Below are 25,092 nucleotides of genomic sequence, written 5' to 3'. Positions count from 1 at the left end.
TATTTTTTTGTGATTTCGAATTGTGAGAACCAACAATTGTTAGTAAGTTTTATAAGTACAATATCTCGTGTTTGATAATAGTCAGAAGTAAGATGTTTTTATTTCGAAATACTAATTGTTATTTGAATAAGTGACGAACAAAGCTGTTTTATTGTCTTTCCTTTATTTTTTATTGCGGCCAAAAGTTATCATGTAAGACGAGGTGCAGGTAGACTACTACCTGCACCTCGTCTTACATGATAACTTAGGGACGCTCACCACGAACGCCTTGAAATTGTCTTAAAGAATAAAAAATCTAAATACAGATGTACGACGACCTCCGTGGTCGAGTGGCGCACGCACCGCTCTGATGTTTGGGGATTTCATCCCCGTTCGGGTCAATGTAAAAATTCACATTTCTACATTGTCTCGGGTGTTTGTGGTACCTTCGTTGTATCTGAATTCCATTACACTTGTGCTTTAGCAACTTACTTTGCGTTCAGATGTTGTCCGCATTTATTATTTACTAGCTGACCCAGCAAACGTTGTTTTGCATAAAAAATAGTGTGAGCAACCCTTATCACTTTGGGGCATGAAAAATAGATGTTGTTCTATTCTCAGACCTACCCAATATGTATACAAAATTTCATAAAAATCGCTCGAACCGTTTCGAAGGAGTACGGTAACTAACATCGTGACACGGAAATTTTATATATAAGATTTATGTTACTCACGTGTGTTGATGACGGTGTCGTGCTTGGCTGGCTGCGTGTCGGTCGTGTAGGCGGTGTTGCCACCGCCCGCGCCCCCCGCGCCCTCGCCCGCGGCCCCGCCCGCGCCCCCCGCCGCGCACATCGTCGCGTTCACTATCGTCGTCTTCTCGCATTCTGGAAGCATATGAAGGACATGGTAGCTAAAATGTTCCATGATGCTTGGAGCTAATAGGGATGATCACTGGGTATAAAAAGTAAAACGCCATTTTGTCCCTATTGAAAATCAAACAGCTTATTGAAATGAAACTACTTTTACGGATTTTATAACGATTTAATTTTAGATTTTAGTTCCCGACGTTTCGACACCTTTGCAGGTATCATGGTGACGGGCAGACTGTAAAAGTAGTTTCATTTCAATGTCTAACATTCGCGTAAACCTAAGTAACCACTATCAAACAGACTCTTAACAAATTACAAATACGAAAATATGGTAAACGAAACACGTTCGCGTGACAGTCGCGTCAAAAACTCAACAGGTAAGCATTCTATTAAGGCTTGTTCAGACGATGCGAGTAGAATCGGGCTAGTTGCGAGACATTACCGACGATCATATATGACTTTGTACAACAGATCTGATACATTTCTAGGAGCGGTAACGCTGATTGAATGAGGATAATGACTGGGTATAAAAGAAAAAAACAAATTAGTCCCTCAGTTAGATAATTGAAAAATATTACACAGGTAGTTTTTCCTTTTTCTGAAAAACTAAAATTTTTGCTTTAGGTTTTAGGAGAAGGGGGCATTGTGACGTAACGTACGAATTTAAACACAATCGTGACGTTACTTTTACTTCAATATCTCATCAAACATGTGAATGTTAGCAACTTCGTATTTGTAGTAACTATCGTGAGAACTATTCATTACTAGCTGTTGCCCGCGACTCCGTCTGCGTGGACTTCAGTTTACAGCGTTCGGTGGCCCCCGTTTCCATGGAAATACATCCCCTTAGTTATCTTATAGCTTTTACACACCTTTTCAATTTTCCTTCGGGAACTATTTAAAAAATCGAGATAAAATGTAGCCTATGTTCTTTTCCATGACAATGACTATACGCATGCCAAATTTCATCGAAATCCGTTCAGCCGTTTTTGCGTGATTGAGTAATAAACATCCAAACAGCCACACTTTCACATTTATAATATTAGTAAGGATTAAATGATGCAACGGTTAACCCACGCGTATTTACCGGGATTGCACGACTAGTTTCGGACTCAACCGGAGTCCTTTATCATGAGCTGAGGCGTGGTCGCCAATATCTGTCCGAAACTATTCAGGGAGTCCGAAACTGGTAGGGCAATAACGTTAGAAACCTTATTTAAAGGAGATATATAAAGTTTCTAACGGTTTACTTAGTTTACTATTATGAAAGATTTGCCCTCCATAATGTAGTACAGGTGTGCAGCATGAACAGCATCATTTAGGAATTTGTTCTCTCGTAGTTGACTCTAGAACATTATTTCTATAAAAGTCAGTTTTACACGTACACCAGGAGCTCGTGGTTCAGCTACGCTTTGATGACTGCATGAGTTGATCAATCACATGTTAAGCTGCGCTTGACGCGGTCGGTCCGTAGATGACTCACCAACTTTGTCAAAACGATTTCCTCCGTGTTTCGGAAGGGATCTTTGACAGTCGTTACAGGTCAGAAGCTTGAAAAATCTGACAACCAGTCTAACTAAGGGGTAACGTGTTGCCCAGGTAACTCATGGGTTGAGGAGGTCAGATAGGCAGTCGCTCCTTGTAAAACACTGGTACTTAGCTGAGTCCGGATAGACTGGAAGCCGACTCCAACATAGTTGGGAAAGGCTAGGCCGATGAAGCTAGTTATTAATGGGTAGTACTCACTCCTGAGCAGCCAGTCTTGCTTGTTACGATCTGTACCGCTCGAACATTTCTGTATTTGCGGGCACCACGTGCACTGCGAACAAATATTAATTATTATTAGATAATTGTTAACTTTAGTGGACAAAAATACAATTATGAATATTTAAATGTATTGACGGAAAACGTGTACAACTTTGATAGATGCAGAAAGAAAGCTAGCCATCAAAGAAAAAATGTATTACAATATACGAAGCTCTAAATTAAAATATGTATATTACCCGCGGGCCCACGCGCTACGCATCAAATATAATCCCACAGCAACAAGAAATCGGGATTAAAACTATCGCTATGTGTTAATCCTGGTTATAAACTATCTGTGTATTGTACCAAGTTTCAGATTAAAACATTCAGTGGTTTTTGCGCGAAACAGGAACAAACCTCCATTCAAACTTTCGCGTTAATAATATTAGTAGGATTCCACAACGTTTACACATCGACATCTAGTCTCAGATTAAGCGAAGCTCGTATTATGAATACTAGATAACTGATAAACGTACTTGTATATTTTTAAATACAAACATAGAAGCCAGACAGAGAACAAATGATCAGATGAATGGAACCCACGACCTCCGGTATAGCAGTCACGGCTACTAACCACAAGACCAACGGGCCAGTCAAATGTTAATAAAGTAAATCCGGTCATGTGTTTATTTTATAGAAACGACTCCGGCATTAAGGAATTGAATCCTTGTATTGTGGGGGGGACTCATAAACATGCAAAGATACCCACACTTTAGAGTAACATTCGTTGTTCTACAAGCAACCATATACATATATCCGAACTGGGTTCCTAACATATTCTAACAAGCGTACTTAAATTCGATTTTAATTATTCGCTTGCAATATAAATACGAAATCTCTATACACGGTGATTTTTTAGTCGTCTTACAAAAGGAGCCCAGTTCATGTATCCGACGTAAAATACCCCTAGGCGCGATTTTTTTTTTATCATCAACTAAGATAATAAGTACGAAGAAAAATTAAGCAAGAGAAATCTGAAATATACTCTTAAAAATGATAAAAATGCCGCCGCCCGCGCCCCTCACCATTGTTACAAGGCTCGGACCGCGCTCGCAACAGAGCTGTGTTTCTAAAAATCTACGAATTGCATCATAATATTGAATAAAAATTGCATTTTAAATTTATTCAAATCTCATGAATACCTATTTTTTATCATGAACGTGTTCTAGTCATTGGATACATGAACTGGGCTGCTTTTGTAAGACGACTAAAAAATCACGGTGTATAATTTCAACTTTCTAGCTATTAGGGTCCAATGGATACAAGCTGTCAGACGGAGCATTCCTCTTTATGCCCTGTAGGAAGAAAAAGGAGAGCGGAGCCAGAAGTTCGCTCTAGATTTAAAAAGAACGTTACTAGGGCTGACACTTATGAGGCGAGGAGACCGACGCTCTTTACACGTCGGCCTCCACACAACACGACGGCCCGCACTACCGGCCGTCGGAAGCCGATTGCCATACACCGACACAAAAACGCCGATGACATATTACGGCGGTTCAGGTTTAGTCGGTCGATTCCCCCGCCTTATCAAATAAAAAGGGCACGTGCAAGCAGTTATTATTATTATAATTTTATGTTGCTGAATAACTTATTGTATTTGGATTAAAACATTTTTGTACATCTGGAAATTGAAGAGCGAAATCTCAAAACACTGGATTTACTTGCTTAAAAGGAGGTTTCAATCTCAAACATTGTAGTAACTAAAAACTTTCTAAAGCAAATAAATATTTTTTTATACATATAAAAAGATATGATATACTGACATTGAACCCGGTGCGGTGGTTGAGGCAGGAGTCACACGCGTCGTACTGCAGGCAGGTGGGTAGCGCCACGATCTTCAGCAGCGTGTTGTTGCCGATCAGATGGTCCTTGAACGAGACGCGGTGGTACTCGTAGATCGTCTTGCGACGGACGTCTGTGGACATGAAAAAACATGTTATAAACATATGGGATAATAATGTAATGTTCGGCCACCAGAGTGCGGGGTTATGAGGGGGTAAATTGGCGCATTTACAAGCAGGCTGAGTAGGCTTGAGCATAGGGCGGCAAAAAAAAAAAACACGACGACGGTTTTCTGTATTCTGTTTTCTGATGTTTTACAGATAGAAGTTTGTAACAATTTTTTCCGACGACTTTCTCTACTCGCTTATCATTTGTGATTGTAAGTTCCCTGAATCCGTTTTGCAATCTTCTATATTCTAGAGTAAAACAGCTAGTTCGCCCCCGCAACCAGTAATCGGTCTTTGCGCCCTCTCCCCGCACTTTGAATAGCATGCATTACCCCAAAGTTTCAAATCTTACATGATTGAGCTTTATCTAGCTCAAAAATATACCTAAAAATATTTTACGTGTAATTCCACGAAATTGTTGAATTGTAAAAATAATCTAGGAAATGACAGTTTGCCAATTGTGGAGGCTAGGGCGGCAAAGGCTTTACAGTTCATACCTTGAAAATTTGTAAATCGACCACTGAGGGGGTCAAAACTGATGTGCGTCAGAATGGCTGGTTGCCTGTGGCGTTGGTATGGTTGGTATTTGCCTTTATTATTTTATCAGGCACTTTTCATTGGGATAATTTAAATAATTGCTATATCCTTGATTTAACATATGTTTGAAGTTACAACTAAATTAGATAAATGAAGTAAATATGTAGCAATTATTGACGCAATACATTTCGGGAAACTCTGCATGCTTAACTTTAAACTAGGAGGTGACCAGCCAACCAAACGTCAGGATGGCTGGTCAAAAAAAATATTTTATTTCTAAATATATATCCTATGTAGCAATTATTTATTATATGTAGCAAATATAAGCAATTATGTAGCAATTTTCAAATCAACTCTCATATACCAACGCCACAGGCAACCAGCCATTCTGACGCACATCAAAACTGGCTCTAAATGGTTCGAGTAATATTATACACGGTGCTACTCGCCATCTCTTACTTGAATTTGTGTGTGTTAGATATTATTTAATAAGCTCTTATTCTGGAAATAAATTATAAAATGCCTACTGGGTCGATACTCCTATTAACATAAATAGTATTAGTAACCGGAGATTTCACCCATACCGACGTCTTCTTCTATCGGTATTTAAAAACATGGCTACATCATAGTTGTATTAAATAAAACGCTGTTGCCCGCCCGACAACGTTACAAATCAATAATGGTCCCAAGAGAAAATAAAATCGAGACAAAATCTATCCTATGTGTTAATCTTGGTTATTAACTTTCGTGTAATTTCATTCAGTGGTTTTCGCATGAAGGAGGAACAAACGTCCATACATCCATACTTTCGCGTTCATAATATCTGAGCATCTGTGGAGACGCCATATTAAACCGACTTAAAAATAGCAGGTTATCACTTGACCTGTTAGTACATGTATGTACGTATGTTCGTCCGCGATTATCTTGCGAGTGGCTGAAACAATTTGAATGCGGTTTTTAAGGTAAAGTATTTGTTATATCATGAAAAGGTTTTAGTGCATTAACCGACTCAAAAAAATGAGTTTCTGTTTTAGACCTGTAAGTATGTTTATAGGAAATTTATGGTTATAATTTAACTGCCTATAATTGAAAAAAAAACCATATGCATTGATGTTATTCTGACGTAATTAAAAACTAGATTTACCTAATTAATTAATTATGTAATGCGAATCGCCACAAATGCTCATTTTATGACACAATAATAAGCTTAGAAATTAGTAATTAATAATTCTATGAACTAATGTTCTCTAATGGTTAGGCATTCGATATAAAAACCCAGTTTCTGTTCAAGGAATCATTATTAACAGTTTTACTCTAGTAAAGAATACAATGAAGGGATTCGTATTGGTTTTGTTAGCGGTCATCGCTGTCGCAGTCGCCACTTCTGATGGTAAATATACATTTCGATATGGGATTTCTTATGACGAGTCCCGTTGTAATTAATTTAGTGCTTGCTGTGCTCGGTTAGATAATTCGACCAACTAGACACTTTGGTTTGATTTAAGTTCTCAAATTCTCCTAGACAGTGCAGTGAATGTCCATTGCAAGTAGTACTATAGCTTGTGAGAGCAGCATCACTTTTTATTACGGCCAGCCTGCTGTTGTATGTTTCCTTTCTTATTACGTGGTCAATACAAAGCTAAGTCCTTGTGACGCGGGAGTTTTCACAAACACTCAAGTCACGAAGTCACCCAGACTCAGCACAAGCATTCGTGGATCACACATACGCTTGTTCTAGGGGTTTGGCGTGGCGACCTCAACCACTCGGCTACCCGTGCGGTGGATTTATCGACTTGCCTTGATCATCTGCAATCTTGTGCCCTGAATCTGATTTGATTCTGTCTATTTTCTTCTAGTGAAGTCTTTCTAATTGTTCAAAACTTTAACTTTTGACTACACGAATAGGCAATTGTTTTGGTCATCACACCAAATCCACAGTACATATTTTGTCCTGATCTAACAAATTGACTTGGTATTCTGAATATTTAACTGTATTTTTTTTATATTTAGCCCACTGTGTCCCACAGTTGGGTAAAGGTTCCCCCCAAATCTTTTCCTCCGATAATCTATCCTGGATGCTAATATTGTTTTCTGTTTTAGTTCCTAAGCCCAACCCGCAGTGCCTGCAGCCGCTGAAGGCAGGGTACTGCAAGGCTCTTATGTTCCGGTAAGTAACTCCACCTTTCTTATAACTATGTTTTGATAAGCTCCAAATCTCACACAAAATTCTACCTTCCTTACAAGCTACCTACTTAGAGATAACCGCACTTTTCAAGGCCCTGGGCCTCACATTACATCACATTTTCGTAGTCAGGAATAGAAAACATTTTCTATGTATGGGAATGACGTTCCGTTTTGACATTCTATCTAAGCAGAATTATTCCGGATTTCCAATCAGAATTTAACTTGTCTGAAGACCTTTTAAGCTTTGATACTTATACCTCACTTGTAAAGAAGCTTAAAAATGACTTTTCAAGCGACTTAAAAAGGAGAAGCTCCTCAATTCCCCCGTTTATTTTTGTACGTTTGTTACCTCAGAACTTCGGACTGGATGAACCGTGTTTTGGGATGCTTTAACAATAAAAATAAAAACTCCAAGTCCAAAAATAAAACGCGACTTAAAGTAAATCAAAATTATCGCGTATTTATCGGGATTGCCCGACTAGACTCGCGACTAAGGACTTACTAACTAGGATCCGAAACTAGTCGGACAATTCCGATAAATACGCATAAATACCGTTGTCTCATTTAATAATGAATAATTCTCACGATAGATACTATCAAAATTGTAAAATGTTATTTTATGTTTTCATTATAGATATGGCTACGATGCGTCTAAGAACGATTGTGTGAAGTTCGGCTACGGCGGATGTCACGGCAACAGCAACAGGTTCTTCACGAAGAAGGATTGCTTACAATTCTGCTTGCCAAGTCGTAATTAAATAGTTTCAATAGATAATGGTATAAACCGAAAGTTGTTTGTTTCATTACATGTTCCTATTTTGTTAAATTTCTAAGCTTTCATATTATTTAGCGTAGCCGAAAAGATATATATATTAGTATTATGACATTAAAATCTTCTTTATATATAAAATACCCGTGTCATGATGTTAGTTACCGTACTCCTCCGAAACGGTTCGAGCGATTTTTGATACATATTGGGTAGGTCTGAGAATAGAACAACATCTATTTTTCATACCCCCAAGTGATGAGGGTTGCTCACACTAAAAAAAAATATTTTAGTTTTTGGACGAAATTGTTTTTTTTAATGAAATATGGCATTAAAATACATACAACTAGAAAAAAAAATATTCGGCAAAACAACGTTTGCTGGGTCAGCTAGTTGCCATATAAATATAGACCTCTTTTAGATATATATTTTAACAACCTAACAACATAAAGATGTTCCAGCCTTACTAAGCAGATATTAGCTCTTTTTGTACTTAATTCATATTTTGGACAATTCACACGGTATCTTTACAAGTAGTTACAGATGTGGTTCGCCGACTTACGCGTTTAACCTATATTATTTTAAAGTTTCATTAAAAGTCATTCAGTAGTTTTACGTGTAAGAGTAACAAACATCCACCCATAAATACTTACGAAATGGCGCGTTTATAATATGAGTAGGATAAATAATCTATACTAATATATAAAGCTGAAGAGTTTGTTTGTTTGTTAATCTCAGGAAGTACTGGTCCAAATTGGAAAAATCTTTTTGTGTTGAATAGACCATTCATCGAGGAAGGCCTTAGGCTATAAACCATCAAGCTGCGACTAATAGGAGCGAAGATACAATGTAAAATGTGAAAAAACAGGGCAGGTATAAATCATAACTTATATCTTCTACCCACGGGGACGAAGTCGCGGGCAACAGCTAGTATAGTTATAAATTGCATTGTCATCGAGTTTGAAGCTTCCCTGAAAACTTCAGCCCGCTACCTTATCGGGAAGTGCCTTAAAATTGAGTTGCAAAAATCCAACCGAAACGACAACATACAAACAAACAAAGAAGAAAGTGAGTTTATAAAAACGTGGGAAAATCGTCAGACGGTCACTCACTGAAGTGTGTCAAACTTAGCTTGCAAGTATGGACTGCAGACAATGGTAAAGGTGAAACTTATAATACTAGCATTTCGCCCGCGTCGAGGTCGGTTATATCGCTTTTCCATGAGAACTCTTCACAAGTCCGGGTTAAAAATCTATCTATCCTGTTCTTTCCCAAGGTCAACTCTATCTCTATACCAAATTTCATGAAAATCCGTTCAGTGGTTTAGACGTGAAAGCGTAAGAGACAGACAGAGTTACTTTCGCATTTATAATATTAGTAGGGATTTTAGAACAAACCCGTACAAAAGACTTGAAGCACGCGATTGAAGTAACTTTTCAAGAATTTTGATTGATTTCTTTTAAACTATCTATTGACAAAACCAAAAATATTTTAAAACGGGACGCCATATTGCTGTAACAGACTTCTGTTATATTGTCGTTCAGTTACCTCCTAATCGTGCCTAAAGGAGTTTTACTTCAAAAATGACTCCAAACGTCGGCAATATTGCATTAATAAAAAAAAAATCAACGAAATCAGTTTATCTAGTCGATGTCCCGAGGTAAAAAGCTTAAAAAAGAAACTACGTGTTGCACTCCGGGAGTGCCGGCAGAAGTGAAAACTTTAATATTAACGTTGTGTATTTTTTATATTTTGGAATTGTTATAGAATAATTTTGCACGAATTGTTTTAATTATCACTATTAAATTACTATCATTTATGTGGTAGAATTCAGAATTTATTTATATCGCTATCGATGCATCGCTCTACATAAGTTTTCGTCTTAAGCTTTTTCGATCAGGTCCTATGTCCTATAGCGAGTTTAACAGATTTTACTCATTATAAAAAAAGTATACAGCGCCGCTAAAGAAGTTTTCACTTCAATATAAACGAAACGCCAAATTTCTTCTTTCAAAATCTTACAAAAAGTATGAAAATACTTACAGAAGACAATTTTATCGGTGAGGTAAGCGTCGCTGATGCCGACCTTGACGGGGTGTTCGGTATCGTTGATCTCTTGGACGTCGACGGGGATGTCCTTGTATGCGAATATGATGTCCCCACTCTTGTACAGGGTGACGGCGAATGTGAACTTCTTAGCGACGTCTTCTTGTAGAGTCACGTTCTCCCAGAACGCGGTGAACTTCTCGCCTGGAAACGTCGGCGGTAGCGTTGTAATACATTTAAAAAAATATATCCTTCTGTCGCCAAACATTCAAGTCACATGTAGAAAGACACCCGGCCTCTGGACAAGCATTCGTGTGACTCACGAATGCTACGGGGCTCAGTGCGTTTGGCGTGGTGACCTGACCCCACTCGGCTACAAGTGTAAAGCATTTTAGTGGAATTTATCAGTATTTTTATTCAGACTGCTTGGTTAAGGCTTGGTCCCCTTTCGACCATCTAGCTCGACTATGTATAACTTAATTTAATACTCCACAACTTCCACACAACGCCACCTGGTCTCAAACTAATCAAAGCCTGTTGGTCTAGTGGTTAATGGCCCTGACTGCTATGCCTGAGGTCGAAGGTTCAATTCCTACCCAAGACAATTTTTTGTGTGAAGGCACGATTGTTTGATCTATGTCTGGGTGTAATTTTTCTAATAATATGTATGTATTTAGAAATGTATAAGTATGTTTATCAGTTATCTAGTTTTAATAATTCAAGCTTTGCTTAGTTTGAGACTAGATGGCGTTGTGTGGAAGTTGCGGAATATTAAAAAAAGCAGTTCTATTGCCGTGAAGTCATTTGCATTTAAACTTAAAAAATATGAATCGAGTACTTTCAGTGTGGTTAGTGTACGAACCATCATCGAAGAGCTTGATCTTGCTGTCGTTGGTGAGTCTGGTGTCGAAGTTCGCCATGAGCGGCGCGATGTACTGCGTGGCCGCGAGCCAGTTGTGAACGTGCTCGCCCGTGTATATGAAGCCGCCGGTCGCGACCGTCACGTTGCGGATGTTGTGCCCGTAGAACGGGAAGTCGAAACTCAACTGTATCGACTGTACGACAAAACAAAACTGTAAGTAAGGCCAACCAGACAAGATAGAGAATTTAAACACATTTTCAGGGGTTCATGACATTTTTATTTGAAAGAACTGTTGTAAAGTTTGAATTTTGTCAAAAATGAAGGAATGAACAACACGGCCAACCAAATGTTGACAACTGCCGTACTGACCGCTTTCTAGTACCACGAAACAACATTCATCGACCAACTGACGCCCTTACTGCGCCTACGAGTGATAAGGACAGGGATAATAATCCCTCGCTATCGCAATGTAACTCAGTAAAGGTCTGCTTGTGTACGTTCTTTATCTCGTCTGGTTGGCCTTACACTATCCAAAAACAAAAAAGGTATTAATCAGAAGCAGCCATGATAATGTCACGGTAGCAGGTCAACATCGCAACCACTTTCATATACATCTATATGAAAGTGGTTGCGATGTTGCGGAAGGGACGCGATTGGCATAAGAAATTCATTCTGGTATTTTGTCAGTAACGTTCTCATCAATTTTTAGGTGGCATCAAGAAGTTCGCCAGGGAAGCTAGTATCTTAATATATATAAAAGAAAGTCATGTTAAGTAGTTACACTATTTATCAATCCAGAACGACTGTCCTGATTTGGGTGAAAATTCGTGAGAAGGGTGGCATAGAACCAGGAGAAGGACTGATTTTATCCCGATTTCAGCCACAGCAAACCCTGTTTTGCCATACATCGTAATGCCATATTTCGTAACCAGCGAAGGCTTTCGGAATGAAGAGCAAGAGAGGTTTGGACACATATAATGCACAATAAGGTATATGTAGGTGACTCACAGTGGCCCTGCGATGAGAGTTGCTGAGCACCTCGTGAACCTCAGCCTTGTTGATGGTGATGTTGGACCAGTAGTCCTTGAAGAACTCCGGATTGCCGATGAACGAGCTGTTGTAGAAGTCGTGGTTATCCTGAAACATACAGGATGTGCGATAACAATGATTGATCAACAGACAAACGTCATCATAATACTAATTATTCTAGTGTTGATTTCCACTTTTGTCTTTAAATCTCGTAAATGGTTGAGACGATTTTGATAACGTGAAAATGTACTTCTTCAAATCAGGAGCTCGTGGCTGAGCTACTACTACCATCTTTGTCATAACGAGTTCCTCCGTGTTTCCGTGATAAATTGTGGGTCCCGGTTGCTCATACATCTTTGACAGTCGTTACGGGCAGTTGAAGTAGTAGCTAGAAAGTCTTATAACCAGTCTAATTAAGGGGTATCGTGTTGGCCAGGTAACTGGGTTGAGGAGGTCAGATAGGCAGCCGTTCTTTGTAAAGCACTGGTACTTAGCTGAATCCGGTTACACTGGAAGTCGACCCCAACATGTTGACACAAGGCTAGGATGATGATGATGCTACTTCAATTGATATTTCGAAACCCATATCTACAAGAAGTAGAAGGTCTTTCATCCACCATTTCTGTGCCCAGCATGACATTCATCAGCATTTACACGAGTGAACTCGAAATGTACGTTTAGAACGCTTTTGTTTCTCCTGTTCTTAGTAATGATCAATACTATAGAAAATCACATACACTTATTTTTGTGATATGGGGCCGTTCAAGTATTACGTAAGCACTATTCCTTTGACTTCGTTCAAGTTAACTTAGTGCTGAATAGCAGTGGCCTTAGATCGCTTAGATTATTTTACCTCATATTGTTTTCTTATAGATTCTCTTAGGAGAGAATATTTTTTTTCCCTTACTCTATGTTGAAAACCGTATCAATAATCTATCTAATCTCTATCCTAAATCTATTTTCTCATTTTCTTAATTATAATTATAACATTCAAAATCAATAGTCATTTATTAAAATTGGGCTACTAGGTAGCACTTTTTGAAGGTTTTTTCATTGGACAACACCCAGTTTCGCCCAACCTTCACCGCTTCCTGAGTGCTTTTGCTTTGACAGGAGAAACGGCGCAACGAACTACCCAGCAGCACGCTGTCATTCCGTTTACATTACAATTAAAATATTTTAAAAGCACAATACATTAATTGAAAAGATGTTTACGTAAGAATAGTGGGAAGGGGTGAGAGCTTTGCTAACTTTTGCTGACAAGGAAGACGTGAGGGGGTGAATAATTGTAATAAATCTGCTTACGTAGCACTTGAACTTTACGTATCGTAACAATTAATTAATAGACTACTCACATATGTTAAGTTGGACAGGTTTTGCTCGGACGCGATCCTCTCGGGGGTCTCCTTGAACACATCCAAACCTGGAATTAATAAGAACTTGTTATTAGTCAAACTACAACCATTGATATTACGTATTCATTTTTAGACAGTCTTAGAAGCGATGGCAGAATTTCATGAGCGAATCATAGATGGGCTGGTTCGAGGGGGGAACGCGATAGAATCGTGGAGGAATTCAAGGGGGAAGGGGGTAGACACGGTAGTGTAGGCAAAGTAAAGTAAAAGACGAAGTATTCTTCTTCCAATCATTTACACTTAAAGAATCATGGGGCTTTTACAACCAGAGACATCTCATAAACTATGGTCACCCAAACTTTATCCCAAGTGGATATCGAACATAGATCCCACCAAAAACATTTTCATGTAAAATGTTGCCAAGACGAGCCCAGATGACTCGCACTGTCAAAAAGTTATCGGATATCATGTAGAGCCAAGCTTCTAACACTACACGCCCTAACTCTACAAGGCCTAACTTTACAAACTCTACACCTTAGTCATAATATGTGGCTTGGCCATTTCGCTACATTCACAAAGACGTAAGGTGGAAAATTAATTCACTTTTGTGTTATACAATAGTTCTTGTAGTAACGAACGGCCAAGCCGCATATTTTGAATGTTCACCGATAGATGGCGCTATCAAGTAACTTTAAAGCTAGTTAGTTGCGTTGCGAATGTTATCTATCAATTAAAGTTTAGTTTCAGTTCGATTCGGAAGAAATATTTTCAAAGCATTGAATTTGCTTTAACCATCATTGGTTACATATACGCTTCGACGCGCCTCGAGAAAGCATTGATAAGTCATAATTTCTCGTCTTACTTTGTAATACTGTGTTACTTTGTAACAATATGTTTCGGCTCTCGGCAAGAAGAGACCAACACAACAGACTCGTGGTTAGCAGGACTGACTGCTACAACCGCAGTTGTAGGTTCGATTCCCACCCAGGACAAATGTTCGTGTGATGAGCATGAGCAAGTGTTTCGTGTTTGGTTGTTATTTATCTACCAATAAAATATGTATTTTTTAAATATATTTTCACATGTTTCCCAGCTTCTACTATGAGCACTCATAGTAGAGCTTCGTTTAGGACTAGATGATGTTAAGTGACTGTAGAATATTTGTTATTATTAAAGACGTATATAACCTAGAACCTTCGTTTTAATTTAGTAGCGAGTACAATACTGCTTGGTCCTCACTGGTGGACTTAAAGGTAGCCTATGCTCACCACTCTGATTGGATTGTAAAACAGAGATCATTACAATCATATAGTTTTGTGAACACTGTGATCTGTAACATATTTTGTTTCGTGTTTTGCTGTGTTAAAATATACCAGTGAAAATAACAGCCTTTATACTCATTGCTGGGTGCAGGCCTCTTCCCGTATAGGGAAGAGTTGTGTATTGATCACCATGCTAGCTTACTGCGGGCGATTACAGATTCCAATATTTTGTATCCACTTTTTAAGTCTCCCCCCTACCCCCATCCGCCTTCTTCAGATCAAAATACTGAAAACGCGAATGATATGCAATCGTTAGCAATGTATTTTCTGTCTTGTACTAGCTACATGTACGATGTATTATAAAAACGACTCTTGTGTAATTGAGACAAATCAATTATGAGACAATGGATTTTAGCAGTTGGATTTCAGATTTCTTATAAAACTTTAATCGAATCTTACAAGAGAAATATGAAGACTTCTGAATGAGCTGATATATTGAGATCTTAGTCTTTGGAGTTCACCTGTCCGGAGGCGGAAGAATGCTCATTTTATTGGCATTGAAACGAAAAACAAGAATGGCGGACTTTCAATATAGATCAATAATATATTTCGAACGCAACACTTGTCCAATACAAGTGCGAATTAATTTTGTTTGAAGTTGAAATTTAATGACGCGCTGTAATTGTTCAATTGGCTATGTTTTACGAGCTCGCGTTATGTTTCTAGAATACTAGATGGTGCGTGAGGTAATAAATTAATTTTACTCGCTTATTTTACTACCTGATATTTTATGCCTTTGAAAAAATATAATTTTATTGCAGTTCCTTGGTACATACATGGGAAGAAATCAAGAGTAATGCATACATTTCGAAAACATAGGTATTAACCGAAAAACTATTGCCGACGAAATTTCTTCAAATAAAAATAATAATTATATGAATATGGTAAATGAGTTAATAGCTGATTAGAGTCGCCAAAAGGAATGGACGAAGAAAGATTGTAGACTATAAAATAAATAAATAAGCCAAGTTAGTGACGTTAAAGAATTGTTCAGTGATAAGATCATGTTTAATAATAACATAACAAGTACGAGAATGCATGTGTGGTCACCTTTAAACAATCCTCGTACATCGTCGTTTATTTTTGTGACATTGTTTATCTTTGGATTCTCAAGCGACGTAAGAATTGTGACCTCTAGAACTCATTTTTTGTGCACTCAAGACTATTAAATTTTATTATTCGAACTTGGTTTTGTGATTTTTAACGGCAAAAAAAATGCCGAATTTACTTCAGTCTAATGAACTAGCAGTCAATAATAGCTTATCAAAATCGGTCTTACTGCTTCAAAGATAGTCCTAAACAAATTATTATTTTTATACTAATTATTATTACCGAAATCGACTTCATCTCTTACGTTACGGGAGCTGACCTATATATCTTCAGGACAGACGCATTCAAATTGAATAGTGAAATTAAATTGGTAAAATAGACAATAGAATGAGAAAAAGTTAGGTAGAGATAACACAATACTCTATCGGTCACGAATTGTTTGCGGTGGCGTTACGAATTTGACAATTTTCCACATCGCCACGCGAAAGTCTGCCGGATTTCACTTTTTATAGTAACGACGATGATTGAAGTAATTTGAAGAGAACAAATTGTAATTTCGACTGGCCTATTGGTGAAGTGGTTAGCGGAGGTCGCGGTTCGATTCTCATGCCAGAAGAATGATCGTGTGATGAGGATGATCACTCGCTATCCGTATCCAATTCCTGTTAGTATAAGTAGTAGACATAAAAAAACAGTTACCTTCATCGGGCACGATGGGATCGGCGCTCGGCGCGCTGCCGCCAAGCAGCGGGGTCTGCGTCACGGACACCGCGGTCGGCGTCGCTGCTCATGTGGATAACACAAACACACAACATTAACATGTATACACCAGTATTAGAGAAAGGACTCGCACAGAAACATTTTTTATTCAGCTGTAAGAAGGCGGAATTTTTTGACGCAGGATAAAGTGTTATTAACAATCGCATAGCCAGGGCAACACGGACAAGTATTCGCTTATCGTAAGCTTGTAGTAGGATACTTTAAACATTGCTAGAAAGTAAAATATGACATAAATTAAATAACCTCATTCGAATTAGGGAACTAGTCTTCGAAAGAATCCATATGGTGATTGGCATTTTATATCAGAAAATAGCTTTGCAAATCAGCGTATATCTAATAAACAGTTCTAAGAAAAAATCTTTGGTTAACACATTTTTTCGAATTTCTTGCTTAATGCCAAGGGAAACTTTCAAAGTCAATGATAGCTAACAATTATATACCTATTTAACATTCGCTTTTCAGTTTAAGCTGAGCAGAAAAATACTGATATCAATGTTTCGATAATCATTTGAATTTAAGCAGACTGGAAGCTTGTTCCAAGACACCTTTACAAAAAAAAAATAGTAATTAAAAATTAAAATCATACTAAAGTTTTGCTTATTTAGGCGATGCGAGAAAATTAATGCGACTTGCGAGCTTCTGCCAACATAAATATAATATCACTTTTGATATGAGAGCTGTGCCCTATGAGCCCGGGATGCATTCGCACGATATTGCTTGCCTGGTCTAAATGAGCGTTATCAATATTTTACGTCAGAATATATTCAATATTCAATATTGAAAACGCAAAAATCACTGATTTTTTTTGAAGTGAAAACTTCTTTAGCGTCCTTGTACATTTTTTTTGTAATGAGTAAAAAATGTTAAACTCGCGTCAGGAGTCAGGACACGTGACGTGATCGTGAATTCGTAAGACGAAAACTTTTAGCACAATACTGCATCGATAGTGAAATAAATAAGTATTGTATTCTACCACATAAGTAAATGATAGTAATTTAATAGTGATAATTAAAACAATTCGTGAAAAATTATTCCCTAACCATTTCAGAATATCACAAATGCACAACGTTAATATTCAAGTTTTCAGTTCTGCCGGCACTCCCGGAGTGCAACCCGTAGGTTTTTTCCGAAATTTGGTATACAGATAGATACTCTATAGCACAGTTTTTATCCCCATTCTTTGTTCAATTATAATAATTTCCGGCAGCATTCCACCTTCTATCACAGCAATAAACCGTTTCAAAGATTTTCTCTAAACATGCCTCTGTATCTAATAATTTTATTAATCTTCTAATATATAAATTCCCGTGTCACGATGTTTGTTACCGTACTCCTCCGAAACGGTTAAACCGATTTTTACTAAATTTTACATGCGTATATTGCGTATTCAGTAGGTCTGAGATCGACTAAGATCTATTTTTCATACCTTTAAGTGATAAGGGTAGCTCACAATAAAAAAAAAATTTTTTTTTGGACGAGTTTTTGTTATTATTTTATATATTGTGGAATTAAAAAATACCTTTATCTAAAAAATAATTTATTAGGCAAAACAACGTTTGCTAGGATAGCTAGTATTCATAAAAATCGCAGTATGCCTTTGACAATTCTCTGATACATGCACGTTACACGTAACAACAGAGCTGCGAGCTCGTTTAGCAATTCGTTCCGAGTGTTTACCTACACGTAAACAAACGACGATCTCAATCTTATCACCGTTGCATTGTGAGCTGCTATTGCGCGTGTAGCAACCTAATGCAGAATGTATTAAAAACAGGTCGATTGCCAAAGTCTAAAACTATTACCCTTCAAAATTGTGGCATAACCATTTATCGTATAATGTCGTTACAGAGAAAACAGAAAAGAAAAGCCACTTCCTAGATATAACGGTTGGTGAGATCCAGCCTCGTGACAGACGGTCAGACATGGAAGCTTTCCGTTTTTGCCATTTGATTACGGAACCCTAACTGGAATAATACATAAATAAATAAGAGAAAGGAAAATAGTATTGTAAGTTTTTTGTTTATGAATGATATATATTCAACAAACGTTTTAATTGTTTTCTTTTATTGATGTTTAACACGAGCGACCAAACAGTATCATTTTAGGCTTGGGTTAGAACATGCACTTATCTTTTAGACTCTATTGTATTGCTACCTTTGAACGTCACATCATATCGTGGCAAGTAGGCACACGACTAAACGCAGCACATTGATCACGTCAGAGCGAGCCGCACTTCAACATTCTACTGTATGTCGGGAATCGTGGCATCATATAACATAGGTTATGCATATGATGCAAAAAGAAAATGATTCTATATGAGACCTTTTTACAATAAACCTGTTTCTTTGATTGTTGCTCAGTGTGTTAGCAATGTTTTTGCGTTCACATAAGACACCAATTTTAGAACAACATATTTAACGGAATGTTTAAAAGAGGTTGTTCAAAAGTCTAAAATATTAGTATCCTGTCAGATTGTCAACATCAAGTTTATACGAGGATTTAGTAGTGACAATATTTGTTTGCAGTATTATATTGTCGCGGAAAACATTGCTTTCCTACCGCCTTATCAAACCATTTGATATATATACACGTTGTTTCTCTGAACACACGAGTTATGTGTATGTTACCACTTGTAACTGACAGGAATACATTTCGGAGATATTTTTTTGGTGACTTTACTTTTGACGTTCGTTCTATATCTTCGGCTAGCTTAATCGATCGGCTTAGTAGCGCATCGCATATATTATTGTTTTTCCTTTGAAAATCACCACGTCCCTCACATTTAATAAAAATAAAACTTAATTAAAATAGGTCAATCCGTTTGGGAGCTATGATGCCACAGACATACAGTCAGAATACCAGATACTCCACTTCTCGCGCATTATTTCTTTGTCTGCAAGTCACGACTTATCACGTACGGATTCGAACACAAGCAGCAAGTTTTGGCTAAAATTAAAAAAAAGCATACATATTTATGAAATCATTCTCAACGATAAAACGCAACAACTAATTGATACATCTCCTAATCTTCAAAGGCACATTAATTAGTTATGAGCATCAGAAATTGCAATCGTTAAGAACAACAAGCAATCAATCACTTCTATAATTGAAACTACATGTTTTAAACAATAACTTATTTAGTTAACGTACCTGTATAGGACTAGGTACATTGGGAATGGGCGCCAAATTGTGTAGTAGCATCGATGCCTAACGACCGACAGACAATGGCTGGTAGCGAGTGATGTCGCAATGAGCATGGCCTTATAAGGGACGGCTAGCCGGCGACACGCTAATCATACAATATGTGTTGTGTTGTACGACCGCCTAATTACGGATGAACATCCCTACTAATATTAGAAATGCGAAAGTAACTCTGTCTGTCTGTCTGTCTGTTACGCTTTCACGTCTAAACCACTGAACTAATTTTAATGAAATTTGGTGCAGAGATAGAGTTGACCTTGAAGAAGAACATAGGATAGTTTATATCCCGGACTTTTGAAGAGTTCTCTTGGAAACGCGATATAACCGACCTAGACGCGGGCGAAAAGCTAGTAGATTATATTCTAAGAAATAATCTATAATAGCTCGCTGCCTGTCTATCCTGTGTGTCATGAACCGTTGTAGCTACACAGTTGTCACTTAAACAGCAAAAAAAGATCGACGTTAAGTTTGTTGCGGTCATATATCTATGCCGAAATCTAACCCGACTTATTTGTTTATCTTCAAACAATTTGTAGGGAACCGTCAGTGTCACGAGTGCGACTGACAGTTGACTCGTTTTTTATTGAATGAGGTAAACGATAAGCGTAGATTCTTAGCATTAAACAAACAAATTATTCATTTTAAAAGTGTGGAATGCTTAAACATGTTATAAAATGACAATGACTGAATTTCTTTTATGATGATAATGTTAATTTGATCTTATTACATTGTACATATTCTTGTAAATGATACATACATATTCAGGAAACTGAGTCATTAGTCAATTTTATCAGCAAGATTAACTATGTCACCAAATAACTTTACGACGAAATATAAAAACTATACAAAGACCATACGCAGAATTTTGGTCAATGGCGTAAGTTAGAAAGGTGATATCATGTGCATTATCAATGTTAACATCCTGGACCCCAATTCTGCTATTTACAATGAACGATGAATGAATCGCAATTAGATTAAATTTGAAACTATTCCTATTCTCCTAAGAAGAAATTAACGGTATTGGCTATGATCGTTCCACCCGTTACTGAATTTCCAATTACTGTGTTGGAAAAATGCTAAAAATATTACGAGTAGTGTCAATTTAATACAATTTCATTATTAATTGCAGAATTGGGGCCCTGCGCCATCACGGAGGGTGGGTACAATGCGAGTCTGTTCCCCATACGCGCTGAGCCGGCGTCGGCGCGGTGGTCCTGCTGTAAGTCACCCGTGACTATCTATTGTTCAGAATCTGTGACGTGTGACGTGACTCGTGACGTATGTTTACCATACAGATCGAGGATAATGTCTTCTTAACAGTTTCGCGTCAAACGCTGTCTTTGAATGATTCTATCGTTGTTTCCAGTTATACCTGTACTGGTGATCTAAGTAATCATAGCTTCAAGAGGATTCCTCGATTGTCATATTGTGATTGTATAGATTTTCGGGCAAAACGTAGGAGGTTGTATCTACAATCATCCCATCTAGATCTCCAGACGTTTTCATCAAGAACTTTAATGACGGCGACAGTTTCAATAAAACTTTGATTATATATAATATAGTGTACCCAAATTTAGACGTTATAATAGGCATCAGAGGATCACTATAAATATATGAACTTTTCCGGTGATCTAAGGATCAGCACTTTCGCAGATTGGAGTCACCACCGTGTGGATGACTATATTTAAAATACCATTGACTTGAAGATACGTATTCAGACAAGAACAAGACTTAAGCATTCCAGAATAGTATTAAATGACTTTTCCTCGATTACAATTGATTAGGAAGAGTTGCAGGCTTTGTAGCAAAAGCAGGTAAAGCTAGTTCTTTATCCCAGACAGAAAATAAAACTAAACTAAAGGTTTTAGTCAGTAACATTCATATCATAATATCATATTCATTCGAATCGTGGGTAAAACACAGCGACGCTTATTGATATGCATACGATTTATTAACTATCTCTCCCCCAACACTTGACTATAACGAGTTTCTATTAACGTTCGTTTAAGCATTGATTGAATCGCTTGCCGCGCGCCTTCCTACTGACCACTAACTTCTTGTACTGTGGACGAGTGATTTGAAAAAGTATATTTCACTAGCTGTCCCGGCGAACTTCGTGCCGCCTAGCAGTCGATGTTAAAATGCAGACAAAAATACATTTTTTTTTGTCACCGCTTAAATTTTAGTCATTAAATCGATTTTACAGACAATCCATTTTTAACCGAACGCACAACCGTACACAAAATTAAAATCCCTAAATAACTATCACTAATTCACTTCGAATAAACTACTAGGTCACTTAACGAAAACTTAAACTAAACCTGTCACTAAAAAGAAAAAATTCTGTCAAAAATTCTTATAAATAAACAAGAAGACTATACACTTTTTTTTAGGTAAAAAATGAACCGCCTTCAAAAAAACAAACTGAAAAGAATAAAATAATTCATATTAAGTATATTATATATACACTTCTATTTCAAACTTATACTTTTTTAAGTCGGTACCAAACCAATTTTCATGAAAAAGAAGAACGCTGCTTTATTAGATACTAGCTGACCCGGCGAACTTCGTACCGCCTTAGCGTAGCTTTGATGCACTACTTTATTTTGTATAGTTGACCTATCTTAGGTATGAGTACCTATTCAATTTAAACTGGAATCTATAATATCCTCCATATATAAATTAATCCCTATTTCCCTGGTCTCGCCATATCTGAAAAGGACCTAATTTTATTAAATACAAAACAAAATATATATTTTCATAATAGTGTTTAGAGAATAGTTGTTCTGCCAACATTCTGTGCATTTCCATCAGCAGTAATGGCATCCCGAAGATGAATGTATTCCTCGGAACGGAGTTTTGCCTGGTTCAACTGATAAATGTCAATCGTTCAGTTCAACTTTCACATTTTATAATTTTTTTTTTTTTTACTGGCTTGGCTGTTCAGCCATTCGCCAATGACGCCAATGTCAAGTTAGGGAAACAGATACTACCACAGATTACTAAATAGGATATGCGAAATTTGTATAGGTTTACTATTTGTATTATTTTCAAAAAATTATAAAATAGTGCAATAGAATTTAATTAAGTAACCACGTTTCCGAACAAACTTAATTAAGTAACCACGTTTCCGAACAAACGATGCTCTTTTAATATAGTCTATGGCTGTGAATGACGTTGACATTCGTAAAAAAAAAGAATGACATTCGTAACGCGCGTTTTTTAAAATATGCAAAATTAAATGTATACTTTTCAATATTTCTGAGAGATTTTCTTAATATTTTTTTCCGTAAGAACCATCCTTGGACTTCCACAAACATTTAAAAAAAAGAATTATCGAAATCGGTTCAGCCGTTCAGACGTGATGCCATGACAACGCGAAACGGGTTTCATTTTTATATATATAGACTAGCTGTTGCACGCGACCTCGTCCATGTATTTGATGATATAAAAAGGAATTTTTGAAATCGGATTCATTTTTAAGTCCACGCAACTTTTGCTCTACAGTTTACTATTTGATTCTCTGTCGCCTATACAAACCGTCACGTGCCCGCTATTCTCGTTACAGCGGGGATCGCTAAATTGTACTCTACGTCTAGGGTGCTACGTTCCATATTGCATTGCTGATTTCCGGTAAAGTTCAAGAGAAGGTAAATTTGAAACATTGTTCCACCAGGCCACGTAGCTCAGAGGACAGAGCAACCGAACCTAGCTTCGGCGGTCGCAGGTTCGAATCCTGTCGTGGCCACCTCAGAAGCATAAAACCTTTTGTTACTTTTAATATTATTTTTATTCGTTCTTATTCATAAAATGGTCTATAATTTTCACATCTTTTTAGACCCAATTCTGATGTCCTTGCAGACGAAGTCGCGGGTAGAGGCTAGTTAATAATGAAAGGAAAAGGTAATATATAAGTATAAATTATATTTATATCGAATCAATTAATGAGCGTCACGTGATCGCGGATATCACTGCAATAGAAATTCAATAGCGCGCATTGTTACCGGCATTTTTCCGTCGACGTCATCCAAGGTGAGTTGGTGACCTTTCCGTGTTGTCAATATTTACTTTAACTTTATTGCGATTAATATCGTGATGGGCAAACTTGTGACAGATGATTATCTGAATAGATAAGAATCTATCACGGTAACTTTTCTGAAGTTATGACCAAGTAAGGTTCTAATTTCGCTCCAAGCGATCTGACTTTTTGCGATAATGCGAGAAATATATCCTGCTAACATTTTAAAGTTTGTATGTATCAAAGACTATAAAACCTCTTGACGGCGCATCCAGTGCTTTGACGTTCGAAAACTATTAGTATTTTGTCGCCTATATAAGCTATCTGTATGAGTGACCATTTTAGTTTGTGTCCAAGTGTTAGACCTGTGCGCACGCTAAATTATCGTAAATTGTTAAAATTATTTTGCAATTAAAACGCATTAAAATGCCTTCTTGTGCGGTGAAGTGGTGTGGGAAACATTCCAAGACATCGAGTTACAAAAAGGATGGTATAACTTTTCACCGGTAAGTAAGCAGAACGATTATTTTATTTATTTTTGTAGGTTATACGAGATCTGTATGTGTCAAGATAAAATGGATGGCGGGTGACAGATGCAAAGGTGCAGAAACGCGCGTTTATGTCTTTTGGAAAAGTCTCTTTCTTTCATTAGTCAATTCTAATGCGGGTATCTCTTTTCTTCCAATTTGTAGGTTTATCGTAAAAAATAGTGCTGTTACTTTTAGCTGAAGTCAATTCAACAAATATCGATAATCACAAAATAAAATTTAAGAAAATTATATGAAGAATTTCATTACTATTTTGCTCAATTAATTAAGTACATGTTTTCATTTTAGGTTTCCGAAGATTCCGGAACTAAAAGAAAAGTGGATGAATAAAATTAATAGGGAAAATTGGTTCCCAACGAAATACAGTGCTGTCTGTTCAAGGCACTTCACACCTGATTGTTTTGAGTATTTAAAACAACGTCGCCGTTTATTTAGTTCAGCAATACCAACAATGTTTCTACCAATTTTGGTACGATTTGTTTTTATTGATAAATGCTAAGAAAAGTCAAAACATAAATATAAACATTATTTTATTACAGGCTTCACCTTATAGTTTGACTGAGTCTAATACTAACGTACCTGGGCCTGCATCACAATACCGGCCAAGTAAGTTGATTTTTTTTATGATAGGTCAGTGGATTAAATTTAATGTAACTGCGGTTGTTGTACCCGATATTTTCATTTTAGAGTTTATCATCAAAAACAGAAGTGCATTCTGAAGTTAAACAAAATTGAAGACCAGACTCTTGCGCCGTGCGGTCTATAGATGATAGTCACATTCTTAGGCC

At 37.2% G+C, this 25,092-nt stretch overlaps 1 protein-coding gene and 1 long non-coding RNA gene across 2 annotated transcripts in view; one reads left to right on the top strand and one right to left on the bottom strand.

Annotated features, from left to right (window-relative positions):
* Positions 1-16,540, bottom strand: part of LOC113503654 (plexin domain-containing protein 2) — a gene marked incomplete at its 5' end in the record, with an annotated part of 29,615 nt that extends 13,075 nt beyond the window's left edge. The window contains 8 exon segments of the mRNA XM_026885686.1: positions 714-866; positions 2,598-2,670; positions 4,421-4,572; positions 10,137-10,343; positions 11,002-11,194; positions 12,010-12,138; positions 13,386-13,453; positions 16,457-16,540. Coding sequence (XP_026741487.1) covers positions 714-866; positions 2,598-2,670; positions 4,421-4,572; positions 10,137-10,343; positions 11,002-11,194; positions 12,010-12,138; positions 13,386-13,453; positions 16,457-16,540 — 1,059 coding nt within the window.
* A 7,434-nt stretch (positions 16,541-23,974) lies between these two features.
* LOC113503889 lies at positions 23,975-24,894 on the top strand. The gene is made up of 3 exons (XR_003401522.1): positions 23,975-24,262; positions 24,593-24,773; positions 24,844-24,894. It is a non-coding gene; the product is annotated as an uncharacterized LOC113503889 (long non-coding RNA).
* Positions 24,895-25,092: the final 198 nt, after the last annotated feature.

This window comes from Trichoplusia ni, chromosome 20 (genome assembly GCF_003590095.1).
Source record: "Trichoplusia ni isolate ovarian cell line Hi5 chromosome 20, tn1, whole genome shotgun sequence".
Lineage (NCBI taxonomy): Eukaryota > Metazoa > Arthropoda > Insecta > Lepidoptera > Noctuidae > Trichoplusia > Trichoplusia ni.
This window is presented reverse-complemented; position numbering and strand designations above follow the sequence as displayed.